This window comes from Choloepus didactylus, chromosome 8, assembly GCF_015220235.1.
Source record: "Choloepus didactylus isolate mChoDid1 chromosome 8, mChoDid1.pri, whole genome shotgun sequence".
Classification (NCBI taxonomy): Eukaryota; Metazoa; Chordata; class Mammalia; order Pilosa; family Megalonychidae; genus Choloepus; species Choloepus didactylus.
The window spans coordinates 38,903,522-38,926,578 of record NC_051314.1 but is presented as its reverse complement, the minus strand read 5'-3'; the positions used below and the strand labels follow the sequence as shown (position 1 = coordinate 38,926,578).

At 35.7% G+C, this 23,057-nt stretch overlaps 1 protein-coding gene across 1 annotated transcript in view; it reads right to left on the bottom strand.

The window, feature by feature from the left end:
* EPYC (epiphycan) overlaps positions 1-22,113 on the bottom strand; it is a 49,986-nt gene extending 27,873 nt beyond the window's left edge. The window contains exons 1-2 of the mRNA XM_037847704.1: positions 22,066-22,113; positions 19,639-19,816 (exon numbers count right to left, since the gene is read on the bottom strand). Of these exons, the coding sequence (XP_037703632.1) occupies positions 19,639-19,803 (165 nt within the window). The 5' untranslated portion in view covers positions 19,804-19,816; positions 22,066-22,113. The remainder of the gene's footprint in view (positions 1-19,638; positions 19,817-22,065) is intronic.
* Between the last annotated feature and the right edge of the window lie 944 nt (positions 22,114-23,057).

The window sequence follows — 23,057 nt, the reverse complement described above, 5'->3', positions numbered from 1 at the left end:
AATTCTATTCTTGACAATAATAACTAATAAGAAATTAGTGTATAAATTGTCCAGTCCTTTTGATCCTAGACTTTCTACATTCAAATAATTTGTTCTTGACTAAGTTCTATGCCTTTAATGGTATTTTACTGAAAGGTACCTTTTCTACCAAACTAAAATATATGGAAAAATAACTATATTATTTCATTTATAGCATGCCATTGCTCATATATTTTCAATATTAATTTGAATGAGAATTATTCCCAACAATAATTGGTATTTAAAAAGTGACATTTTTAAGAGCTTGGACAATTGGAGACATTTATAAAATTGTCAAAGTACTCAAAAGTTTTTTTTCAGAGATTATATTTTAGATTGCACTTTGTTTTGTCTCTTCTTATTTGCATATTTTTAGTAATGCTGTTGCTTCTAAGAATATTGTTTGCATTTAGGGCAACCCCTCACTTTCAGCTCCCTTCCCTGTCTCAGTAACTATTCTTTTGTGTTACTTGGTAAATAAATGTCTGCTTCCCTGACGATCCTGTAAGCTTGGGCAAGAAATCTGCCAAGAACAATTGGGGTAGCCACATCCAGGGCACACTCTCTGGGACCCAGTGTCCTCAGGGTACCCCCCAAATTCCCAAATTCTCCCTTGATCACACAGATAAGGCCTCTTGCTTCCTCCCACGCTTCTTTACCTGCTTTCACTAAAAAAGCAACGAAACAAAAAACTGCTTTTTAAGTTACTTAATGCCAAAATGATGTGTAAATCGTTACATCATATATAAAATAGGTACATGCTTAGGCCAGATATTTTCTGGGTATTTTAGATAACCATAGAATTTTAAAGATACAACTATCATTTAATGTCACTTTTGACAGATTTGGATAAATTGCTTCATAGATGAAAATGGTCTTTCTCAAGAAACAGGAAAAAATTTTTGCCTATTTATATTTTTTAATTATGTCTTCCTCTGTGCTTTTGTAACACTTTGCATTTCTTTATTTCAACCCTTCCTGCACTATATTGTGTTGGTTCCTGCTAGTCATACCCTCTAGATGGTAAGTTTTATCTTTGTACCTCTAGGTTGTAGAGCAATATGCACTCAACAAGAACTTATTGAAGTATAATAAAAAACTAATTTGCTTGTCCAACACATACCTAATTCACAGCTCAATGTTCAACCTTAGAAATTTTGCTGAGAAGCAGCAGTGAGTGTTAATGTCCCTTTTAAAGCCTTGAAATCAAACCCAAAGCAGATGATACTGTATTTGGTGCATTAGGAAACCATATATGATGATATTATAAAGTTGGAGAAAACCTTCTGAGAAAAGAGTGGGCACAAACAGAGAAACATATGGTTTCCATCTGTGGGGTCAGAGTGAGGCAAATTAAGAAGGAATGGATTTGTGGAAAGACCAAAAGGAGGCTCCAGGAGGAGCGGAAATTGAGACAGATGTTTCATGGAATGGAGGCAGCCTAAAGAGAGAAACACATTCCAGACACGATGCGTTGAATCTTTAGCTTTTTAGAGAGTTTTTGTTTTTCCACTGTTACGATGTGAGGCTGTAAGACCTCCCTTGTCACTCAATATAATGAGTAAAAACAGCTTTTATGTTTATCAGAAACTGTTTTGTTCATGCTCATTTGCTAATATAAATGTGAATAGTGCACAACTTTTAAAACCAGAGGAAAGGAGTACCTCTTCAGTTCAGCAAAACTGCACAACTGGAGCCTCAAGGTACTGTGCCTGGAGAGCCTTTTGCATTGCAGACTCAAGTACTTTCACTATTAAAATGGACGTGATTTAAGCTTCTGTCTTACTTCTTCTAACAATTTTTGTACTGAGATATGAAGGTGTGAGGCAATGTATGCAAAAGAATGAGGCCAGAAAAACGTGACCACCTGGCTCTACCTGTGGCAGATTTTCATGCCTTTTTTTATGCAGAAGTTTAAATGTGGGCATAAACACAAATGGCCGGAAAACATTCCTGCCCCTTTTTTTCAAGCTGTACAAGTGCAAATGTAATTAAGCCTCTTATATAAATATTCTTTAATGCCTTCAGAATTTTCTTCCATGTCTTTCCCTTTTTTTACTCTTTATTTTATTCAAACTCACTTCCTACTAAATCTACTCTTAATCTGTTCATTATATTTCCCTAAGGCTAAAAACGCAATTCAAAGGGTCATTTTTACATATGATTTTGATCTTAGGCTTTAATGCAATATAGTACTCTCAAGGACCTCTTTGATTGGTTTGTAGTAAGTCATCTATTTCCGTCTCTTGTTACCTGGCTTTAGAACTGTAGGTGATTTCTGACATGAGACGGTAAATGCACAGTCCACAAGTAGTGATCTGGGTGGGGTGAGGTCTCTGCAAATGTTAGCTTGGAGCTATGACAATGCCAGGGAAAGGTGTCTCAGGCCTGCCTCAGCCTCCCCACACTGCACAGCCTTTCTGCCATGTAATCAACCCAGACCCTCAATAATCCCCAGGGTAAAGGGGGCTGAAATGACTCTGAATTGTCTCAGACACTTTGTCCCTGGAGAAATAAGGACTCTCAAAAGAAAATAATTCGCTTACATTTCTTGCACCAGATTACATGTACTGAGTCTTTTATCAGCAATATTTAGATTGTTATTAATAACATCACAGGAGATTTGAGACTTTCATTCCACAATAATCAGCAGAATTATACAAAGAAGCACCATTTTAAGTGATCATAACTTTTGGTTAAAAATAATTTTGATCAAATCCATTTGTCCCTTAGAAAAAGCACATCAAAACTATCTACATAACCATATCCCTATTAACCCTACTTAATGTATTTGGCTTAATTTCAGAGTAAAACTATTTAAAAAAAAAAATAGTGTGTTCAGAAACAGCAGGCACATTTCTTCCTGATTACCTTGTTTGCCACTGAGTTTCTTCAGTATAGATTTCCTGAACTTGCTAACCCTCTTGCCAGTGATCATGATTATGATGGTCATGAAACATTTGCTGCTATTAAACACTGTGTTTGAATTAATAAACTTGCCATGTCCTAATTTTTTATGTAAAATAGCCTTCAACACTTGATCTATAACTAAGTTTCCAAATTCAATGAAAAGGTAATATTTGTGTGATGGAAAGAATGCTATGAAAGAATTCCATTTGCTCAGATTTGATTCCTATTTTCATGAATGAATGAGTCAGCGAACAAATGAATTAATTTGTAAATGGATAAAAAGTTTGCCAGTATTTATATAACCAACCAACCTGAATATCTATGCCAAGCATTATGCTTAAGTTATGATCAACTGTCTATTTTACCTGTCAATGTTATTTTCTAAACATCCATCAGTAACAGTATTTTTTTCCTCCCTATTTGCCACCATCACCATAATCTAAGTTACTATCATCTCTTGCCTGGAATACAGCAATGGTCTACTTTCACGAAGTTGGGTTCTAGTACAATACATACTCTTCTTTGAGCTGAAATGAATTTTGAAAATCCAAATCTGATCATGTCAACCCCTTAAGAACCTTCAATGACTTTCCATTGTTCTTGGGAATCATAAGAGCAAAGGCCCTGCAGAAGCACTAGAACATATTGACTAAAAGGAAGGATTCAGACCAATGAATTTGAATCTTAATTCTGTGAAATGTTGAGCAAGTTACTTTACCTCCCTGAATCTCTGTCTCTGTTTATAAAATCATGATATAAATAGTACAGCTGAATTAGTATTAAATTGCTGATCCATATAAAACACTTTGATTCATGTCAAACACATAGTGCCATAGAAATGTTTGCTATTAATATTAGAATAAATTCAAAACTCTTTCAGTTACAGGGTGCTACATGGTTTGGCCCTTCTAGTGTCTCTTTCTTCTGTCTCATACCAAATTTTCTCTTGCTGTCTGGTTAAGCTTCTCTGGCCATTGTTAGTCACTTAAACTCTCAATGCTCCTTCTTCTGTAGGACATTGGCATGCACTAGCCCTGCCTGATGCTCCTTTCTCTCACCATCTTTACTAATTAACTATTTACTCATCCTTTATATCCAGTTTAAGAGTCACTTCATCAGGAAAACTTCTCAGACTTAGATAAATATGCTTGGTGGGCCCTCACTGCATTGGGTACTCCTTCTGGGTTTATCTACCATTGTATTTGTGGTAGATTCTTAAAAAAAAAAAAAAAAAAAAAAAATTGTTGCACTTACTCCTCTTTGTACCCATACAAGGCAACATAACTCAATTTCGGTCTCAGTTACCTGACCATCTCTCTCTGTATGTGTCTCTCTTAATGACTGTGTACATATTTCTTCTGCTTATAAGGACATAGGTAATATTGTATTAAAGACCCACCTAATCCAGTTTGGCCTCATTTTAGCTAATAACATCTTCAAAGATCCTGTTTCCAAAGGGGTTACATTCAGGGACCCGGGCATTATAACTTGAGCATATCTTTTTTGGAGAACACAATTCAATCCACAACACTAGGATATTAATACGTTTAGAACATGCAAATGCTTTCTTCCTGGTGTTTTTCACTGATTTATCATAGCACATGGTTGCTCTATTCATGACTCTGAAAGTTAATGCCTCTTTGTTAATGCAATGTTTAAGTGAACATTTCAATACAAAAGAAACAAGAGTTGATGATTTAAAGGCTTCATTCAAACATCCCCTCTCTTGTCTAGGTATCCTCTGGGACCTCAGCATTTTTTTCCCTTGTTCCTGTGTTTATTTTCTCATTTCCTTTACTAGTTGTCAGAAATGGAATTATTCCATTGCTAGTTGCCAGAAATATTTTCTACTTTAGTTTTATACAAGTTTATCCAGGATTCCATTTACCGTTATCCCCTTAGGCTCCAGAAACTTAATAGGTATCCAATATCTTATTTCTCATAAAATGTATCAGCTAGTTCTAATTGAATGCCTCCAAATAATATTGGTAGAAAACTTTGGCAAAGGATTTAGAAATATTATCTAATTACAAAGTCAGATTATGTTCCCTTTCCCCTTGCTGCCCCTGTTCCCCAAGTAAGGATGCCAGAAGGACAATTTAGCATAGGCTGAAATCAGTAATCTCATGAGAGTGGGAGAGGCGGACTGGGGCTGGAGGGAGAGTTGGGGAGGAGTCAGTCACAGTAATTGAAAACAAAGAAATTGGACTGGAAATAAGATACTTGGAAACTTCCAAACTCCAGCTTTTGCTTTAAGTAATTTAGTAAGTTTTCTTTTCAAGTTTCAATCTTTCCCCTCCCAACACATGGCAAATTGGCTTTCTAACAGCTTTTCTAAGGCACAAAGTATGATTAACCATGCTTTATAATCTGTAGAACTTCTCTGCATAAAATGACTATTCTTTTATGATGATGATGATAGTGATGTATATTATTATACTACAGAAACTCACTATAGACATTCTGAATAGGAAAAAAAGTATGTTTACAGAGACTGTCCCAGAGAGGACCAGCTGAGTGCCAATTGCTTGTGAAAGGAATAATCATTACATTAATTTTTTTTCACTGTCCAATATCAGTAGTAAATTCTTGTGAAGTTTCACTAATTTAGAAATCCATTTTATCTTTTAGGGACAGAATTATCTTAAGTTCAAAAGACTCTATTAAACCAAAATGCCAACCTGAATCCTCAATACATTCTCTGTATTTTGTCCCATTTGGGAAGTTGAATTATAGTCAAAAGATTGTTTATGACAGAACAAAGGACTCAAGGTGAACCAACTCTAAAATGTTACATGGCAAAGGGAGGGCTGTTTTCCAAGGGATAGATTTGTTGTCTATCATGAGTTTTTGCAGCCATTAACATTGACAGAAATCACCCTGTAAGGGGAGAACTTTAAAAAGTGGGTAATTGGTCTGGCCAATATTTGCATCTGTGACCTTCCTTTTTTTCTGTTCTACCAAAATTTACTGATCCTCTCCAAATTGCTATTCTCTCCTTAGATATGTTATAGTTTCACTGTAGTTATAGTTGGAGAATATTTATCCTAAATGTTGTGGATTTGAGCTCTTTCTTATTTATATTTTTAATCAGTTTTGATATCAGAACTCCAAGAAAACATACTGGTAAAAGACTTGATATAACCTCAACATTTTCTGTATATATTTTTAAGTGTTTTTTATTATATATGTGAAAGAATGGAGTATGCATACATGCCAGTTATCTCTTTAAAGCCCACATTGAACATTAGTAGAGAGAATGCCACAATGTCATTTTGATTATCCTTTATATCTTGTCTGTAGTTTGTATTGGGCTATGTTGACATCACAAGCCCATAATTGTGCAACCTGGCAAAGACAAAATCACCAAGCACCAAGTAAGTGCTAAAGCAGCAATTCTTGAATTATTTCAATACCTATGTGTGTATACCTTAATAAATACAAGGTAGGCCTCTATGTCCTTAGAATACTCAAGGCAGGCTCCACTAGAACTTTCCCTAAGAGAACAAAAATGAGAAATTTGTAGAATTAGGGGAGACCCAGTGAAAATTAAGCATACTAAAGTTGAAATAGGGAGGGCAATAATAGGCTCAGTCCAACCCTGAGTTAGATTAGTCTGACATGGGAACAGTTTCCAGAGTAGTATCATCCAACTTAGAAATATGAGGGTTTCCAAGATTTTTTTGAACAGTGTTACTTTTGGCAGAATCATAACTTACTGATTTTATATCTGTCACCATGGAAGAAGACACAAGACAAAATACAGAGAACAGTGTTAGAAAAGAAAAGTCTGGATCAGAAAGCCAAGAAGAAATAACACAGGACTAGAGAAGTGAAGGAACCAAATTAGCAAGCATATGGGAAAAAAATAGCAATTGAGCTACATTGAAAGAATAGGTGAGGAAAGTCAAACACCCAAGCTAGATTTCATCCCCAGAGATTCTGATTTCACAGACGGAGATGTGTGAGTGGCTTGATCATAGTACTTTTTAAGCTCCAAGATGACCAAATAAGTGGCCAAGGTTGAGCACCACTGCACTAAAGTGGTAATTCATTCATAATTCATTCAGAACAGATGGTGGTTAATTCAGAATAGTGGTAATTCATTCAGAAGAAAGAAAAAAAAACTATTTAACTGCTAGAACATTAAATTCTTGAGCACTATCTTGAGGAGAAGATGACAGAGGAATTGTTTTTCACTAGGCCCCCAGGGGCACCAGCTTCAGAACCATTAGCAGCAGCTTAGTTCAGGAATCCGCTGAGGTTGATTCTCCAGCTGAAAGAAATATGGGGAGAGGGGAAAACTCCATGGGAGGCAGATTTCTTGAATTCCATAGCAAGAAGCAAGGATAGAAGTGAGGCCCGTAGCATCCAAGTGTGCAGAACCCTTCAGACTGAAAATCCTTGCTCAAAAGAGAGTCTTTCACCCAATGGAACATGCACTCAATGCAGCATCAGGAGCCAGAAACACAAGGCTTAGCAAGAAAATGGAAATTAAAAGGCTCTGAATATGCAGAAAGAAAGAAAGAGAAAGTTCAGGTAAGACACCGTACTGGGCCTACCACTCCTGAGCATTTATAAACTGCGCAAGAAGGCAGGAATATCTCAAATGCTGGTCTGAGAGAAGAGACTGTCTTAGGGGCACTTTTCCTAGCTCAGTGCTTCTCAAACCTTAGACCTGGAGGGCTTTGTAGAAATACAGATTGCTGAGGCCCCTCTAGAGTTTCCGATTCATAAGGTCTGAAGGGGAACTTGAGAATTTTCATTTCTGATTGGGTCTCAGGTGATGCTGACGCTCCTGGGGTCCAGCGAAGACCCCTTGCGAGCAGCTGCTATGATAATGGTTAAACAAATTGCCATCACTAGCTCCTGGTAGGAGAGTTCTCCAAAATGTGAATTCATAAATCTTGGACCCAAGACACCTGACAAAGTCTGACTAACATCTGGGTGAAACTAAACCTAGATTTTCCCCATCTACTGTCCTTTCTTCAGATACCACCAAGTCTCTACTCTGGTCTCTGGCAATACTACATACTGGTTTGCAGGAATATCATTTTTTTCCCTGGAATAACAATTGTAGGGATTTGAGAATAAACTATTCTTTAAATTTGATGGAGATAGGACCAGTGTTGTGATAATATTTCATCTGCGATCACTGATTTGTTCTGTTAATATTGAAGCAATGGCAAATATAAAAATGAACTAATAATTTATGTACCACTGAATAAAGTACACCTGTGTCCATAAGAGTCCACTCAGGATGAAGTTGCTGAAAGAGTCTTGCTTCATAAAGAATCCCTCTAGCAGAGGTAAAGCAAAATGGGAGTAATATTCCCAACCAATGTTCTCTCCCACCTTTCCGTGTGGTGTATATATTAATGGTTTAGAGGCCTGGGCAAAGCCAGATTGGGAGGCAAATGTTCTCACCAAACCAATCACTCAGTTTAAGATCCTCAAGGTGCCTGTCATTTCCTGACCAGAACCCCAAACCTTCAACAGATAATATTTAAATTACAGGTTTGTTTTCCATTTTTAAAAAAAGTATTTAAAATCCAGGACATTATTTGGATTTTCACTCAAGCATAGACTAGGGCTTTTATTAAACAAAATGGATCTTTCTCCCCAATTTTTCCACACAGTTGGTAATAAATCTTGAAGCTATTTCTCTGTTACTAGTATGTCAGCAGTTGGCTTCAAAAGGTGTCAGAAAGCTCTGGGCTGTTCAGCCTAGGTTACTAGAGATGAATTCTTATGGGTTTAACATATTGGCATGTAGATATGTTAAGAGCAATGGAATTCTGCTTTAAACGTGAGCCTGGTGCTCAAATTTATTTAAGTGATCCATATTAATTATCTAAAAAAATGTGACCGTGAGCATTTGGCAATGAAAGCTGTATCCAGTTTTCTATTTTATCTTGAAAATAGATGAGGGAGAAACGTATTTGGCAGATTGCTTGATCTTCGTATTTCTGACAAAGCGGCTTTCAGTGCAGAAGGATCATCTTACCTATTTCTCCCTTAAATACTTAGACAGCTAAAAGAGATTCTTGGATATTATGTCAATTGTAATCACTTCAAAATTGTTGTTTTTCTAATTTCTGATAATTGAATTACTTAAGTTCAGAGAAAAGAAACCTCAGTGTTGAATGTAGCTAAAAGGAATAAAGATTGAAGAAAAGAAACAGAAAAATAGTGGAGGCTCTTTGCCAACATCTCTGCTTTCGCACTAAAAAAACTGGTTTAAATTCTAGTCTGAACTTACTATTTGAATAACCTTGGGCAAAATTCTTATTAAATGGGTAGAACATATCTTCTTTCCAGGGAAAATTGTGAGAATTACCTTATGTTTAGGGTGTCATATATAATTTTTGAATCCAAAAAATCACTGGCAAACACTGTCAGCATTCTTTTTTATTCCTTATGAGCCTGCATGATTGTATGTTTCTTATTGCTCCATTTATTAATGGTTTCAAATAGCTTGAAATAAGAATCAAATGGTGTAATACTCTTTTTAAAAGAAGCATATGGGAAGGTAATCAAGCAATGCAATTTAAATCTCATCAGCAAAATTCTTCCTTCCCTTCTTCTAGAGTCTTCAGTGAAGAGTAAGATTGGGTATTTTCCCCTGTATCTGGAAAATAATATTTAGTCTGACTGAGTTAAAGTCACTTCTTCCAATAAAATGTGTTTTATATACAAACCATATGTTTGAAACATAAAAATATACTATATAAATTAAACAAAGTGACATATAACTCCAAATAGAAAGATAAAAACATTCATTATGGAAACAATAGAAATATTACTAATTTATTTACTTTTTCTAGATCATATGGAGATAACTTTTAAAGACAAACTACCCTTTAGTAGTAACAAAGCTCTATACCAATTTATTGTATCACATAGAGAAAACCTAATTTTGGGATCCTTTTTATACAGTTAGCTAAAGAGGACTTTGACTTCTATAAGGATTTTGGGATTAACTTGATTCTGCTTAAGCAATTTCTGGTGTTACAGAGGTGTCAGCATACATTCTACCTGGCACCATATGACAAGTGAAAAGAATCCATTACTCAATTGTTAATTGATACAACTGCCTTCATTAAATTCTCTCCTCATTCGTACAATTCCACTAACTTCATTCCTCTTACAAACCTGATAGGTTCTTCATCTGTAGATACTAGTTTTTCCCCAAGTTGAATTAATTTATTTCAGTTGCAGTTTCCTTGTGAGGATGATTTGAAACAATCTAGCCACTAGTTTTTTTCTCCAGGAGAGGGAACAACTGGTCTCAATTTTAAGATCATTTAAGGGGTAATGGCAAGGAAAGGATGCTTCATCAAGAAATTTCCTGTTGGCTTACTATTACTGATATTCTGTTATCAGTTGCTATGTATTTATGAATGCATACCCATCTCATTCCAGAAAGGAAATGAGGCAGTTTTAAAAGCATGCAGGGTAATACCTCCAGAAAACTACATGTGCAGATTTGAGTGACAGGAGATTAAAGGTGGGAAGAAAAACAATAAATCAGGGAAGAATGAGCCAAAAATTAGGCCCCAGGGTTTCCGAACAGCCAAAGCAAAATGACAAGCACAATCAGTTGTAAGATACAGAGCCCAGAAATTAACAGATTCCTTACAAGTTGAGACCGATTCTGACACTGAGGCCTGAGAGAAATTTCTCCTCTGTATCCTTATAAAGAGCATTGCATGGTAGAGCACATCATCTTTACCATAAATACAATCATGAGCTCCATAGGACTTTGCTATATAACATTTCTTAGTGTGTATTGATGATATGGTCACACTGCAGGTACAATTAAGTAAAAGCAATTATATACCACTAATGAAATGTAGTCTAGGTGAGAAGTAATGGAAGGAGTCAAGGAAATTATACAGGAGGAATGGAAGTTTACATCCTTTTGCAGAACTTCCATAAATATCAACACATCTGTGGAGACCTTGACTGAACAAAAGATAATACCTTTAGTCAGGGCCAATATTTTTCTTAGGAAACAATTTGAAGTTCCCTCCAACCTACAGAAAAATGGGCAATCAGGAATCCAAAAGTCGTGCCATGAAAAAGGCAAAACATCCACCTTGGTCAGAAACACAATCTCAATTTAAACCACTCAATAAATATCAAACTTTAAGCAGTGTAGTTTTCTGAAAACCCCCTTAAGGCAAATAGCAAAATGTTTCCTATGATCACTAATTGTGTGAGATATATATATATATATATAATTAGATTGTTGACCATAACTTAGATATATATTGAGGAATGGCTATCTGTCATTATTATTGTGAAGTAGTGTTAAGTCATTCTTTCTTATAGTAATTAAATAAAGGAGTCAGTGTCTATAAAGGTTACTTCTAGTTCACATTATCCACCCATAGGAGAATGTTTTTCTTTCTCTTCTAGGAGTGGTGGAACATCTGGCCTTCAGTTCATCTAATGCTAGTATCAAGTTAAAAGGGCACTTTGGGAGGGAGGGGCAAGACGGCAGCAAAGAGAGGAATGGAATTTAGTCAGTCCCCTGGAACAACTAATGAACAACAAGGAACAACTAGTAAATGATCTGGAAAACTGCTGGGGGACAACCGTGACCGTCCACACATCATACACAAACCTGGATCAGGAGGAATGCCTGAGATCACAGCATAGAATCTGTAAGTAAAAGCTGTGGAACCGTGCTAAGAGCCCCTTCCCCCATGGCAGGCTTTGCTGCAAAACCCTGCTGTGGTAGAGAGCAGCACTCTCCAGGCAAGTGAATATAGCTCAGCTGCTCAGCTGAACTCCAACTGGGGTTTTAATTAACAAATGTAGCCTGCTGAATACAAGCTTCCAACCTCCAACAAGCAGACAGAGGCTTTTAGTGACAGCTGACTTTAAAGAACCAGAAGACTCATCTGTACTGGGAGAGGGAGCCCAGAAGACCGGGTGTTATCTCTGGCCAACGAGTGAAACTGGGGGTCTGTGTACTGGCTCCACAAGGGGGCTTTCTGTCCCTTTTTCTCTCTCTCAAACTCAGGGGCTCAGAAGAGAGAGCCGCAGCCATTTTCAGTTCACAGCACTCTGACCCAGAAAGGGGTGAAGATAACAAGGGTCAGAGAGAAAACAATTCAAATGCAGCTGATAACTCCCTAGGGGGTGTATCTTCCCTAAGAGTAAAGAGATGGGACCCAGTTCTACTACTGGTCTTCTCTTCAGAACCAGACCCCAGAACCTGGGGGAAGCAGCCAAAAGAGAAACTAAGGAGGCCCACCTCCTTACACCAGTCAGGAATGACAGCCTTAGAGGCACCACCTGCTGGGCAGGTTAGGAAAAGCACAGCGACTGGAGACCTCACAGGAAAGTCTGTCATTCTTCTAAGATACACCCTGAAAATAACCCCATTCTGAGACCTGAACCCGTTCTGGTCTGGGAAAATCTGACTGGGGTAACCAAGGAAACCAGATGCATAGACAACAGAAAACTACAATCTATACTAGCAAAAACAAAGATACGGCCCAGTCAAAGGAACAAACTTACATCTCAATCAAGATACAGTTCATATATTGTTTCACTTTAATGAAACAACCTATTAAACATTTTCAAAGAGGTATGCTAAATCAAATAAAAAACCAAATCAACGAGTTCAGGGAAAATATAACAAAAGAGATGAAGGCTATAAAGAAAACATGGGCAAACAGAAGGTAGAAATCAAAAGTTGGAAAAAACAATTGGCAGAATCTATGGCAATGAAAGGCATGAGATAAGAGATGAAAAACACAGTGGAGACACAAAACAGCAGATCTCAAAAGGTAGAAGAAAATACTCAGGAACTGGAGAACAAGAAACCTGAAATTATACACACAAAGAACAGATAGGGAAAAGAATGGAAAAATATGAGTGTGCCAGTTTGAATGTATTATGTCCCCCAAAACGCCATTATCTTTGATGTAATCTTGTGTGGGCAGACTTATCGGTGTTGACTAGATTGTAATTCTTTGAGTGTTTCTGTGGAGATGCACCCCGCCCAACTGTGGGTAATGACTCTGATTGGATAATTTCCATGAAGGTGTTACCCCACCCATTCTGGGTGGGTCTAAATTAAATCACTGGAGCCATATAAATGAGCTGACAAACAGAAGGAACTCAGTGCAGCTGAGAGTGACATTTTGAAGAGGAGCTACTGCCAAGAGGGACACTTTGAAGAATGCACAGAAGCTGAGAGAGTAGCTGCAGATGAGAGACAGTTTGAAGGTGGCCGTTGAAAGCAGATTCTTGCTTCGGAGAAGCTAAGAGAGGACAAACACCCCAATAGCAACTAAGAGTGACATTTTTGAGGAGCTGCAGCCTAGAGAGGAACGTCCTTGGAGAAAGTCATTTTGAAACCAGAACTTTGGAGTAGACACCAGCCACATGCCTTCCCAGCTAACAGAGGTTTTCCGGACACCATTGGCCATCCACCAGCGAAGGCACCCTATTGTTGATGCATTTCCTTGGACACTTTATGACCTTAAGACTGTAACTGTGTAACCAAATAAACCCCCTTTTATAAAAGCCAATCCATTTCTGGTGTTTTGCATTCCAGCAGCATTAGCAAACTAGAACAATGAGCAACAGCTCAGGGAATTGAATGACAACATGAAACAAACAAATATACATGTCATGGGTGTCCCAGAAAGCGAAGAGAAGGGAGAAGAAGCAGAAGCAATAATAGAGGATATAATCAATGAAAACTACCCATCTCTTATGAAAGACATGAAATTACAGATCCAAGAAGTGCAGTGTCTTTAAACAGAATAGATCTGAATAGATCTATGCCAAAACACTTAATAATAAGTTTATCAAACATCAAGATAAAGAGAAAATCCTGAAAGCAATAAGAGAAAAGCAATCCATAACATACAAAGGAAGCTTGATAAGACTATGTTTGGATTTCTCAGTAGAAACCATGAAGGCAAGAAGGAAGTGGTGTGATATACTTAAGATACTGAAAGAGAAAAACTGCCAACCAAGAATCCTGTATCTGGCAAAACTGTCCTTCAAATATGAGGGAGAATTTAAAATATTCTCTGACAAACAGACAATGAAAGAATTTGTGAACAAGATACCTGTACTACAGGAAATACTAAAGGGAGCACTATAGACAGATAGGAAAAGACAGGAGTGAGAGGTCTGGAACACAGTTTTGGGTGATGGTAGCATAGCAATGTAAGTACACTGAACAAAGATGACTGTGAGTATGGTTGAAAGAGGAAGGTTAGGAACATGTGCGATACCAGAAGGAAAGAAGAAAGATAAAGACTGGGACTGTATAACTCAGGGAAACCTAGAGTGCTCAACAATTGTGATAAAATGTACAAATATGTTTTTACATGAGGGAGAACAAATGAATGTCAACATTGCAAGTTGTTAAAAATAGAGTGGTATTGGGGAAAAAATACAATCAATGCAAACTAGAGACTATAGTTAACAGAAACTTTGTATTACACTTCCTTTAATATAACAAAGACAATATACCAAAGCTAAATGCCTGTAAGAGGGGGACATAAGGGAAGGGTATAGGACTCTTGGCATTGGTGATATTGTCTGACTTTATTCTACTTTAGTTTAATTTTATCTTTCCTTACATTGCTTTTTAGCTGTCATGTTTTTTTCTTTCTTTTTCTTTTACCTCTACCATTTTTGACTCTTCCTCCTTCTTTGTAGAAGAAATTGAGGTGTCCTTATATAGATAGTGGTGATGGTGGTGAATACATAAATATGTAACTATATAGAGCACCATTGATTGTTTACTTAGGATGGAAAGTATGTTGGGTAAACAAAACCATCTTAAAAAGAAAAACGGGTTGATGAAGAAACCTTGAGGGCACTACACTGAGTGAAATAAGTCACACACATAAGGACAAATATTGCATGGTCTCACTGTTATGAACTAATAATACATAAACACATAGACATGAAATATAAGTTAACAGGATATAGAATGAAGCTAAAGAATGGGGAGCAGTTTGCTTATTATGAGCAGAACAAAGTGTTTGGAAGTGGACAGAGGTGACAGTAGCACATTATTGTGAGAATAACTAACAGTGCTGAATGGTGTGTGCATGTGGTAGAAAGGGGAAGCTTAGAGTCAGGTATGTCACCAGAAGGAAAGTTGGAGGTCAAAAGATGGAAATGTATTAAACAGTGAATCTTGTGGTGGGCAATGTCCGTGATTAACTGTACAAATATTAGAAATCTCTTTCATGAACTAGAACAAATGTATGACTCTATAACTAGAAGCTAATAATAGAAGAGTATATAGGGAAAAAATACCTATTGCAAACTAGGTACTACAGTTAACAGTATTTTAACATTCTTTCATGAACAGTAACAAATGCACTATACCAATACTATGAGTTAATAATGGTTAGGGGCATGGAAGGAATTGAATTTTCTTTTTTGTTTTTATTTCTTTTCTGGAGTAATGAAAATGTTCTAAAAATTGGAAAAAGAATTAATTGTGGTGATGGATGCACAGCTGTATTATGGTACTGTGGGCAATTGATTGTGCACTTTGGATCTTTGGATAATTGTAAGTATGTGAACAACCTCAATAAAATTAAAGACAAACAAACAAAACAAAAAACAAACAAAAAGGACACTTTGGTAAAGGATAGGAAAGGGAGGGGAATAATACAATCTTTCATTGTCCTCCTGGAAATTATATGACAAGATATCATCCCTGTGGTTATATATTATTATTAAGTATGTAATCTTAGTCAGGTTACTCAACTGCTCTGTTTCTCAATAGCCTCATCTGCTTAATGGAAATATTAATAGTACTTATGTCATAGTTTTTTGTTAGGAATAAGCAAGGTAATACATGTAATTTGTCTAGAACATTACATGGCACAATTGAGTAAGAACTCAATTACCGTTAGCCATTAATAATAATAATAGTAACAATAATAAGTTCAGTAAAATCATTAAGATCCAGAGAATCTATATTTTGATCATACAACCTATATGAATTCTTATTCATACCATTAAAATAAAATGAAAGCTCAGTAAAAACTTCAAACCATTTTATGTTATACAAACAGATTTATCCACTGATTAATATAGAGCATTATGTTGGAATGGCTGGTCCTAAAACCTGCTCTAGAGATTATCAGAAATGACATAAGAGTATAATACTATTATTGTTTGTAAGTTTCAAAAACAGAAATATTTTAGTGACCCTTTCTGAACTATTAAGGAGGCAGTGAATATACTACCATCAGTAGACATTGACAAAGCTTTTTTGACATTCTAAGACTGGGGTTTGGGTGGGGGTGGCTGAGCCAATTGGCTGGCTAAATGACTTCATTCACAAATGCCTGCCTTGCAATAGTATAATTCAAATTGGGTTTTCAGAAAAAAATTTAAGTTATTACTTGATGTGTTTTATTGCTGCATAACAAATAGCCATTAATTTCACAGCTTAAATAATACCCATTTCTTAGTTTGCAGTTTCTTTGGATCAAAAGTTTAGGGCTGGCATGACTGCTGCTCAGGGGTCTCACAAGGCCAAAATCAAGGTGTCGGCTAGGGTTGTATTCTTTTGTGGAGTTCAAGGTCTTCCAGGTTCACAGGGTTAAGGCATAATTCAGTTCCTTATGGCTATGAGACTGATGTCTCCATTTCCTTGCTGACTGTCAGCCTCTCTCGGTTCTTAGAGGTAACAATTCTTTTGTGACCCCATCCACCTTCAAAGCCAGTAACAGAGAATTTCCCTTGCATTGAATCTCTCTCATGCTTCAAATCTCATCTCTGATCTTAAAACCTTGATTTAATGGACTCATGAGTTTAGGTCAGGCCCATCCAGATAATATCCCTTTCTTAGGGTGAACTGTGCCGGCCTAATTACAAAAGTGATATCCCAACATATGCCAAATCTCAAAGATATAAGAGTGGTGGATCTCATGGGAGACATTTTAGAATTCTGCCTACAAGCTATGTCAAAGGCTTTAGGGATTACCAGTCAGTCTAGACCAAAGAGTCTTCTTCATTGCCCTAGGAGGCCCAGTCTTATAAATTATAAGAAAGAAACTAGCATATATTTCAGAAGCATTATTCAATTATCCCATAGATTTATAATTTTAGAATAGAAGGTTGCCTTTTCTAAGCTAAAACAGGCAAAATCATACCCTTGGCATTGAGGATAAAAACTGAAAAACCTGCTTATTCCATTCTCCATATGCTTTATTCATCATGAGTTTTTTCATCACTGTACCCTGTAAGGGTGTATTAGCAGTATTTAGTCAGAAGTGTCACATAGGATCAAGAGCTTGTGGAACAACCAACCTTGATTTATAAAGATGAGATAAGGAAATTCACCAGGAATCACTAGACTCTGTACTTTCAAAAACTACACGCAAAATATTCATGTCATGAGTAACTGCATTATAGAATCCATTCACGTTACTGGATCTTTTGGCTTTATTTTAGGCCTTCCCTTAAGGAATTATGAGCTAATTTTAGTTTGTTTCTTTGTAAAACAATTTATATTCAGAATATGTTAAGATCAGAGCTTAAGTTCTTTTAAATTTCATTTTTGCTGTCATCTTACTTACCTATCAACATTTTTTTGTTAGTTTTAGATTTTCATTTTTATTTATTTATTTACTTATTGGTGCACGGTGGGTGGGTTGGTTGGTTTCACTACTAGATCAAGCTTATTAATATATTTTTAATTGTGTAAGTTTATACTTATAAATGCCTTATTTTATCATTAAACCATATCTATATCTATGGGCATATCTATCTAAAAACAGGTTTTCTGATGATGACTTCACTACAAAGGATTGTTAAATCAGGAATGACTAATTGTTAGTGGCTGCCTAGAACCCTCAGTTGTGAAGGATTCTGAGTTTGTCTAGGCCAGTGTCGAAGAATTCTGTGGAGAATTAGGGATACCTCTATTGGGTAAGGGCTGGGGATGTGACAGGATACAGTACTACCCATTTGGTTCCTTGCAGCATGGTTGTTATTCCAGAATATGTAAATACTAAAGAAAGGTTGTATATTAAATCATCTTTATATAGATAAGTTTATTAGCTCAAATTTCTTGATGGCAGGAATAACTTCAGAACCTCATGGGAATGCCTAGGGCTTCCTGGACAGTGAAAAGGATCCAGCAGTGAGGAATGGGTTAAAAAAGCTCTGCAGATAAAGCTGCTCTGCTTCACAGTTTTGCCTAGGGCAGTTCCGGTCTGAAACAGCATTCCCTCTATTGCATATGGCTTTCTCAAGGGAATAAATGAAACCCTAGAATTCACTGCCCAATTCTATTCAAAATGGAGGATGTATTTATGGTAATCATCAAAACTTTCTGATCCTATGACATCATTTTTCTGGAGGAATGAGAAAATACGTTTGAACTAAGATATTTGATTTGGTAAATATGAATTAAGAGTATTCTTATATTTAAGAAAGATGGAAAAAGGAGCAGAGCAGATGAGTTAAGCACTGGAAACTGTTCTTTATATACACTACATTGATGCATGAGGTTGGAGATATAGAAGGCACATGAAGAAAGATTGGTGGTAATGACTGTAAATTCTCAAGAGAAAATTCCTTTAAAATAATAGAGGCCATACGGTGAAACGAATCAAACAGTGAAGATTAATAAAGGCTTCCTAAATAGAGTCACAACCAAATGTGAAGAAGAAAAGCAATTTCCTTTGGAACCTGAAATTTTACTAAAAAATTGGGAAAGGGCGAGGGAGATAGGGAGTGAGAGGGCAAAGGGGTGAGGGCAAAGAGAAAGGGAAAGGGAATGGGAGAGAGAGAGAGGAAACTGGTGAAAACTCTAGTGAAAATCTCATTAATAAACATAATATTGAAAATATTTACTATCTTCCTAATAAAGATACATGTAAGATCCATACAATTTAAATGCTCTCTTTTACTAACATATTTTAAACTTCATATCTCTGGCTATCACAAGTAGTTAATTTATAAAGTTATACCTTGGAAAGATATTTTGTACACAAAATATATTATGATTCTCTACAAGCAATATAATTTCTTCTTTTGTTTATTTTACTTAATTAATTTTTGTCAATGTTGGACATTAATTACACTCCAGAATTTCAGGGTCTGTTTGTTTTCTGATTTAGAAAAATTAGTCTGTAGCCTTTAGTTATGTAAAAGCCTAGCATTTAATTATGAACTTGTCATATCAGATTTGCATAATGGGCTGTGACCTTGCCAGTGCCCACACTACTGCTGGAGAGATAATCAGTCATTTAGGGAAACATTCGCTCTTGGGGCACAGTGGAGTTCTAACCATTGTCCTTTATCTACATTATTTTTATTTTCTTCCAATTTATTTTAATATCAAATCTTTATCCTTTACCCCAGACTTTCCTCATCATTGAATATTCTTTCTTTCATTGCTGATAACGTTTCCTCCAACTTTTCTCTGTTCCATCTTCATAGCAACACATTTATTTTCTTTAATTTGTGACGAGATATGAAGGAAATGCAAGAGAACTGTAAGAAAGCAGAGGCTGCTGCAATGTTAACCCCCAACAGATTGAACATGCATCGGAGAAAAGCCTAATATGAAATAATTAAAATGGGACCTCTCTACTTTTAGATATTCAAAGAAGTAGGTGAAGAGAACACACCCAAATCATCCCCCATCCAATGCCTTTAGAAGTATCAAGAGTGAGAGGGATTAGTTACCTCAGCTTGGTCAATGGGTATGCTTTCATAGTTGTATAAATTATCCAGGTCTTCCGAGGTGGCATCATAGGTTTCTGAGTCATAGTTGATGGGCTCCAGAGTAGGAGCAGACACAGCAGCCTCAAAGATGACAAGTCCCAGAACAAATCTTGCTAAGGTTTTCATTTTCCAAGCTTTCCTAATGATACAATTTAAAAATGCATAAATATTTAATTGATAGTAATTTATGAATAGCTTACACTAAATAGGAGGGATAAATCGGTGTCAACACTGAGCTACTCAAGCTGATAGCTTTCTTTACATGGATGATTTATTAACATAACACATGACATCATATGGTTTCTGAGGACCATTGACAAGAGATGTTCAAATTAATCCACAAACCTATCTGCATTTTTATAAAGGTGATAGCAGGATTGACTGCATTTTATAGAGAAAAATGGAGAAAATGGAATGCAGAAATATTGTGATGTGTTTATTCACAAGAACCTTTACATTATCTGAGTTTTACTATTTAATCCGGATTTAAGTTCCATTTAATCCTTTCATCACTCTGGGATGATGTTGATGACAAGTATTATAACAGTCAGACCATTTTAAGGAGGAGAAGACTGAGACAGAGTTGACTAAGGACACAATTCAGACTCACAGATGTTTCTAGTGAATTCAAGCTTAGGGCTTTTTCCAGAAAAAGATAATGAAGTTTTTTTTTTAATTCCTCTGTTACTTCTTTATGCCTCTGGGTATCATCAATATATACATAATTTAGTATATTTCATGCAATATTATTGAAAGTGTTCTTAGCTAAATGGAGTGAAAAAATTTTAAAAAAGCCTTTAGTTTTTAATGTTTTATTTCAATTTTAATATCTTTCTAAGGTTTAACCTGGAGTCAGTAAGAATACATTTTCAAAAGGCAAGAATCCCTTAGAGGAGGATTTGCACACACATAGGATTAGAACAATCTTTTGCTTTTTATTCATTTATAAGCATTGTTTTTATTTTCCATTATGTCATGCTTTTGGGGGAGTCATTCAAGATCTAATAATTTTAACTATTTTAGACTTGCAAGTACTCCTTTAAATGTATTAAATTTAGAAAATTCTCAAGTTTAACTTCAAACATTTAAGTTGGTCTTATCAAAAATGATACCCAGTGGTCATTTATTGAGCATGCAAATATTGTAAAAATTTTTATCAAGCATGTCCAATTTTAAAAGGTTTTATATTTTGATCCATTTGCTGGGTTTACTTTAAGAACAGTGCATGTGGTGTATGGACCTATGCTTACATAGAAAAGGGAACTCATGATAAATATTTCTTTTAAACTCGAATGCACTAGTAGACAAACTGACCTCCAGTTACCTGAAAGTAAATCTTTATGAAGCAGGTTTAAGCAGAAGGATATGAAATTCCTCTGAGAATAAGAAGTAGCACAAGGAGCTCCTGTTTATCCCCACCTATGCTTTCTTCAGATAAACTTTTATTCACACTGAATAAACTCTCTATTTTACTTGACTTTGCAGAGATCTTTGTAGGATGGCAGATTTGTAACTGTTCTAGGCAATTACCAACAAAGTCTTACTTAATAAAACAGTATAATTTGCAAATCTTCCGGGAACCGTTCTCCCACACTCGAGTGGGAAGCCACCACTAACCTAAAAACAAAATATTTTCCTTGTACATTTCTGGCAACTTTCATCATTCAAAGAAATTATGCACTAGTTGATACTTTTTCTCACTTCATACTCAATATTTGATTATAATGACTGCATATCAGGTTTTACTTAAACTTGGGATATCTCTTAATGCCACCATCAATAAGGCAGTCTGTGAACATTAGAATGTGAACAGTATTTATTTTATGTTTAGTTAAAAAAAGTATGTTCCTTTCTTCCTCCAATTATATTAATAGTTAATGTAGTTTGTTTGTTGAAACTTTGAATTTGTTGTCCTCTTTATGTCATCTAATGAGATTTTTTAAATATATGCTTACATAAAACTTTAAAGTAAATAGTTTAAAAATATATGCCATATGGTCATCAGAATATTTTTAAACATCTGAAAGCTCAGATTTTCTCCCTTTGCATAATATTTCAATCAATATAAATCAATAGTGCCTCTCTGTACTAGAAAGGATGTGGTTTGGGTCAGTGCACTTGATTTAGGACATATATTGGAAACTGCTAGAATTTTATTGGCATCTATCATGACTATTAAGATCAACTATTTTGCTATGTGTTAATTCCTAACTACTTCAGGATTTTGGATTTTCCAAGAATAATATACAGTAAATAGCAAAATTAAACCAAATACATTGAATCAAAGTTTGCTATGAGAGATTAAAGCAGTTGGATTATTTTTAAAAGGTTATTATAGCAGGAAAAAAATACCTCTAACCCAAGAAGAAAACAAGTGTAAAAACTTACCTTTGGCTCCTACTTGATGAAATGGCACGAAGTGACTGAGGACGCAGAGCCAGTGATATTTGCCCCTGACCAATGAATGTGAATTCTGGGTCTGTGGGAGGTGGAATTTATAACACTCAATTTTCTGTTTGGAAAAACTAACCTTGAGAAATGTTTCTCAGTCTTTAAAAACCCCAAATTATTTTATAGTCACCAAAACTAAGCGGTAGAATTCAAATAAAATGGTATGTAAAGCTCTTTAATTTTTTTAAAAACAGAAATAGTTGGTTTTAACATATCTAATATACAACAAATTCACCAATTAATGGGAAAACTTAAGGTATATAAGTGATACCATAGCTGAATATTTCAAAATTCTCTTATAAGAAATAATTTTCCCAAACCTTGAATGTCTTGAATTGCTTTCTTCACTTTTCATTAGTGTTAACTGAAATTTAGTAAATGCTACAAAAGTCTTAGCTATTTAATGTTGGGTAAGCAAAAAATGATAATCAAATTATTTTGATAACTTGGAATGCTTTGATAGCAATGAAACAATAAACCGTTTGCATAAAAACCTACAAAAATTATGTAAAAAAATAATGCTAAATATGATCTGAGTGTTTTGAAAGAAAGGCTCTTTATTCTCTCTTTTATCTATCAGAGCCAAACAAATCAAATTACACACACAAAAACTTTCTCCCAGAATACAAGATGTTTTTCAGGCTTTTAGTACCTCAAATGGCTTCTTAAACTGAGTTTTATTACAGGTATGGAAAGAATATGTACATGCATTAAATTTCTAGGCTTCACTTTTACACTGTGAAAGTTCTGAAAAAGATGAATTCTGCATAAGAAGTATTCTGGTATGCTTTAAATGAATCTAGGAATATGGTTCTCACGTATGCATCAGGGGTCTTTCCTCCATGACTAGAAGTGAATAGCTATATTGAATTTTGAAAACAGACTTGGTCCTGTGCAAACTGATCAAGGAGAAGAAGATCTGTTCAAGA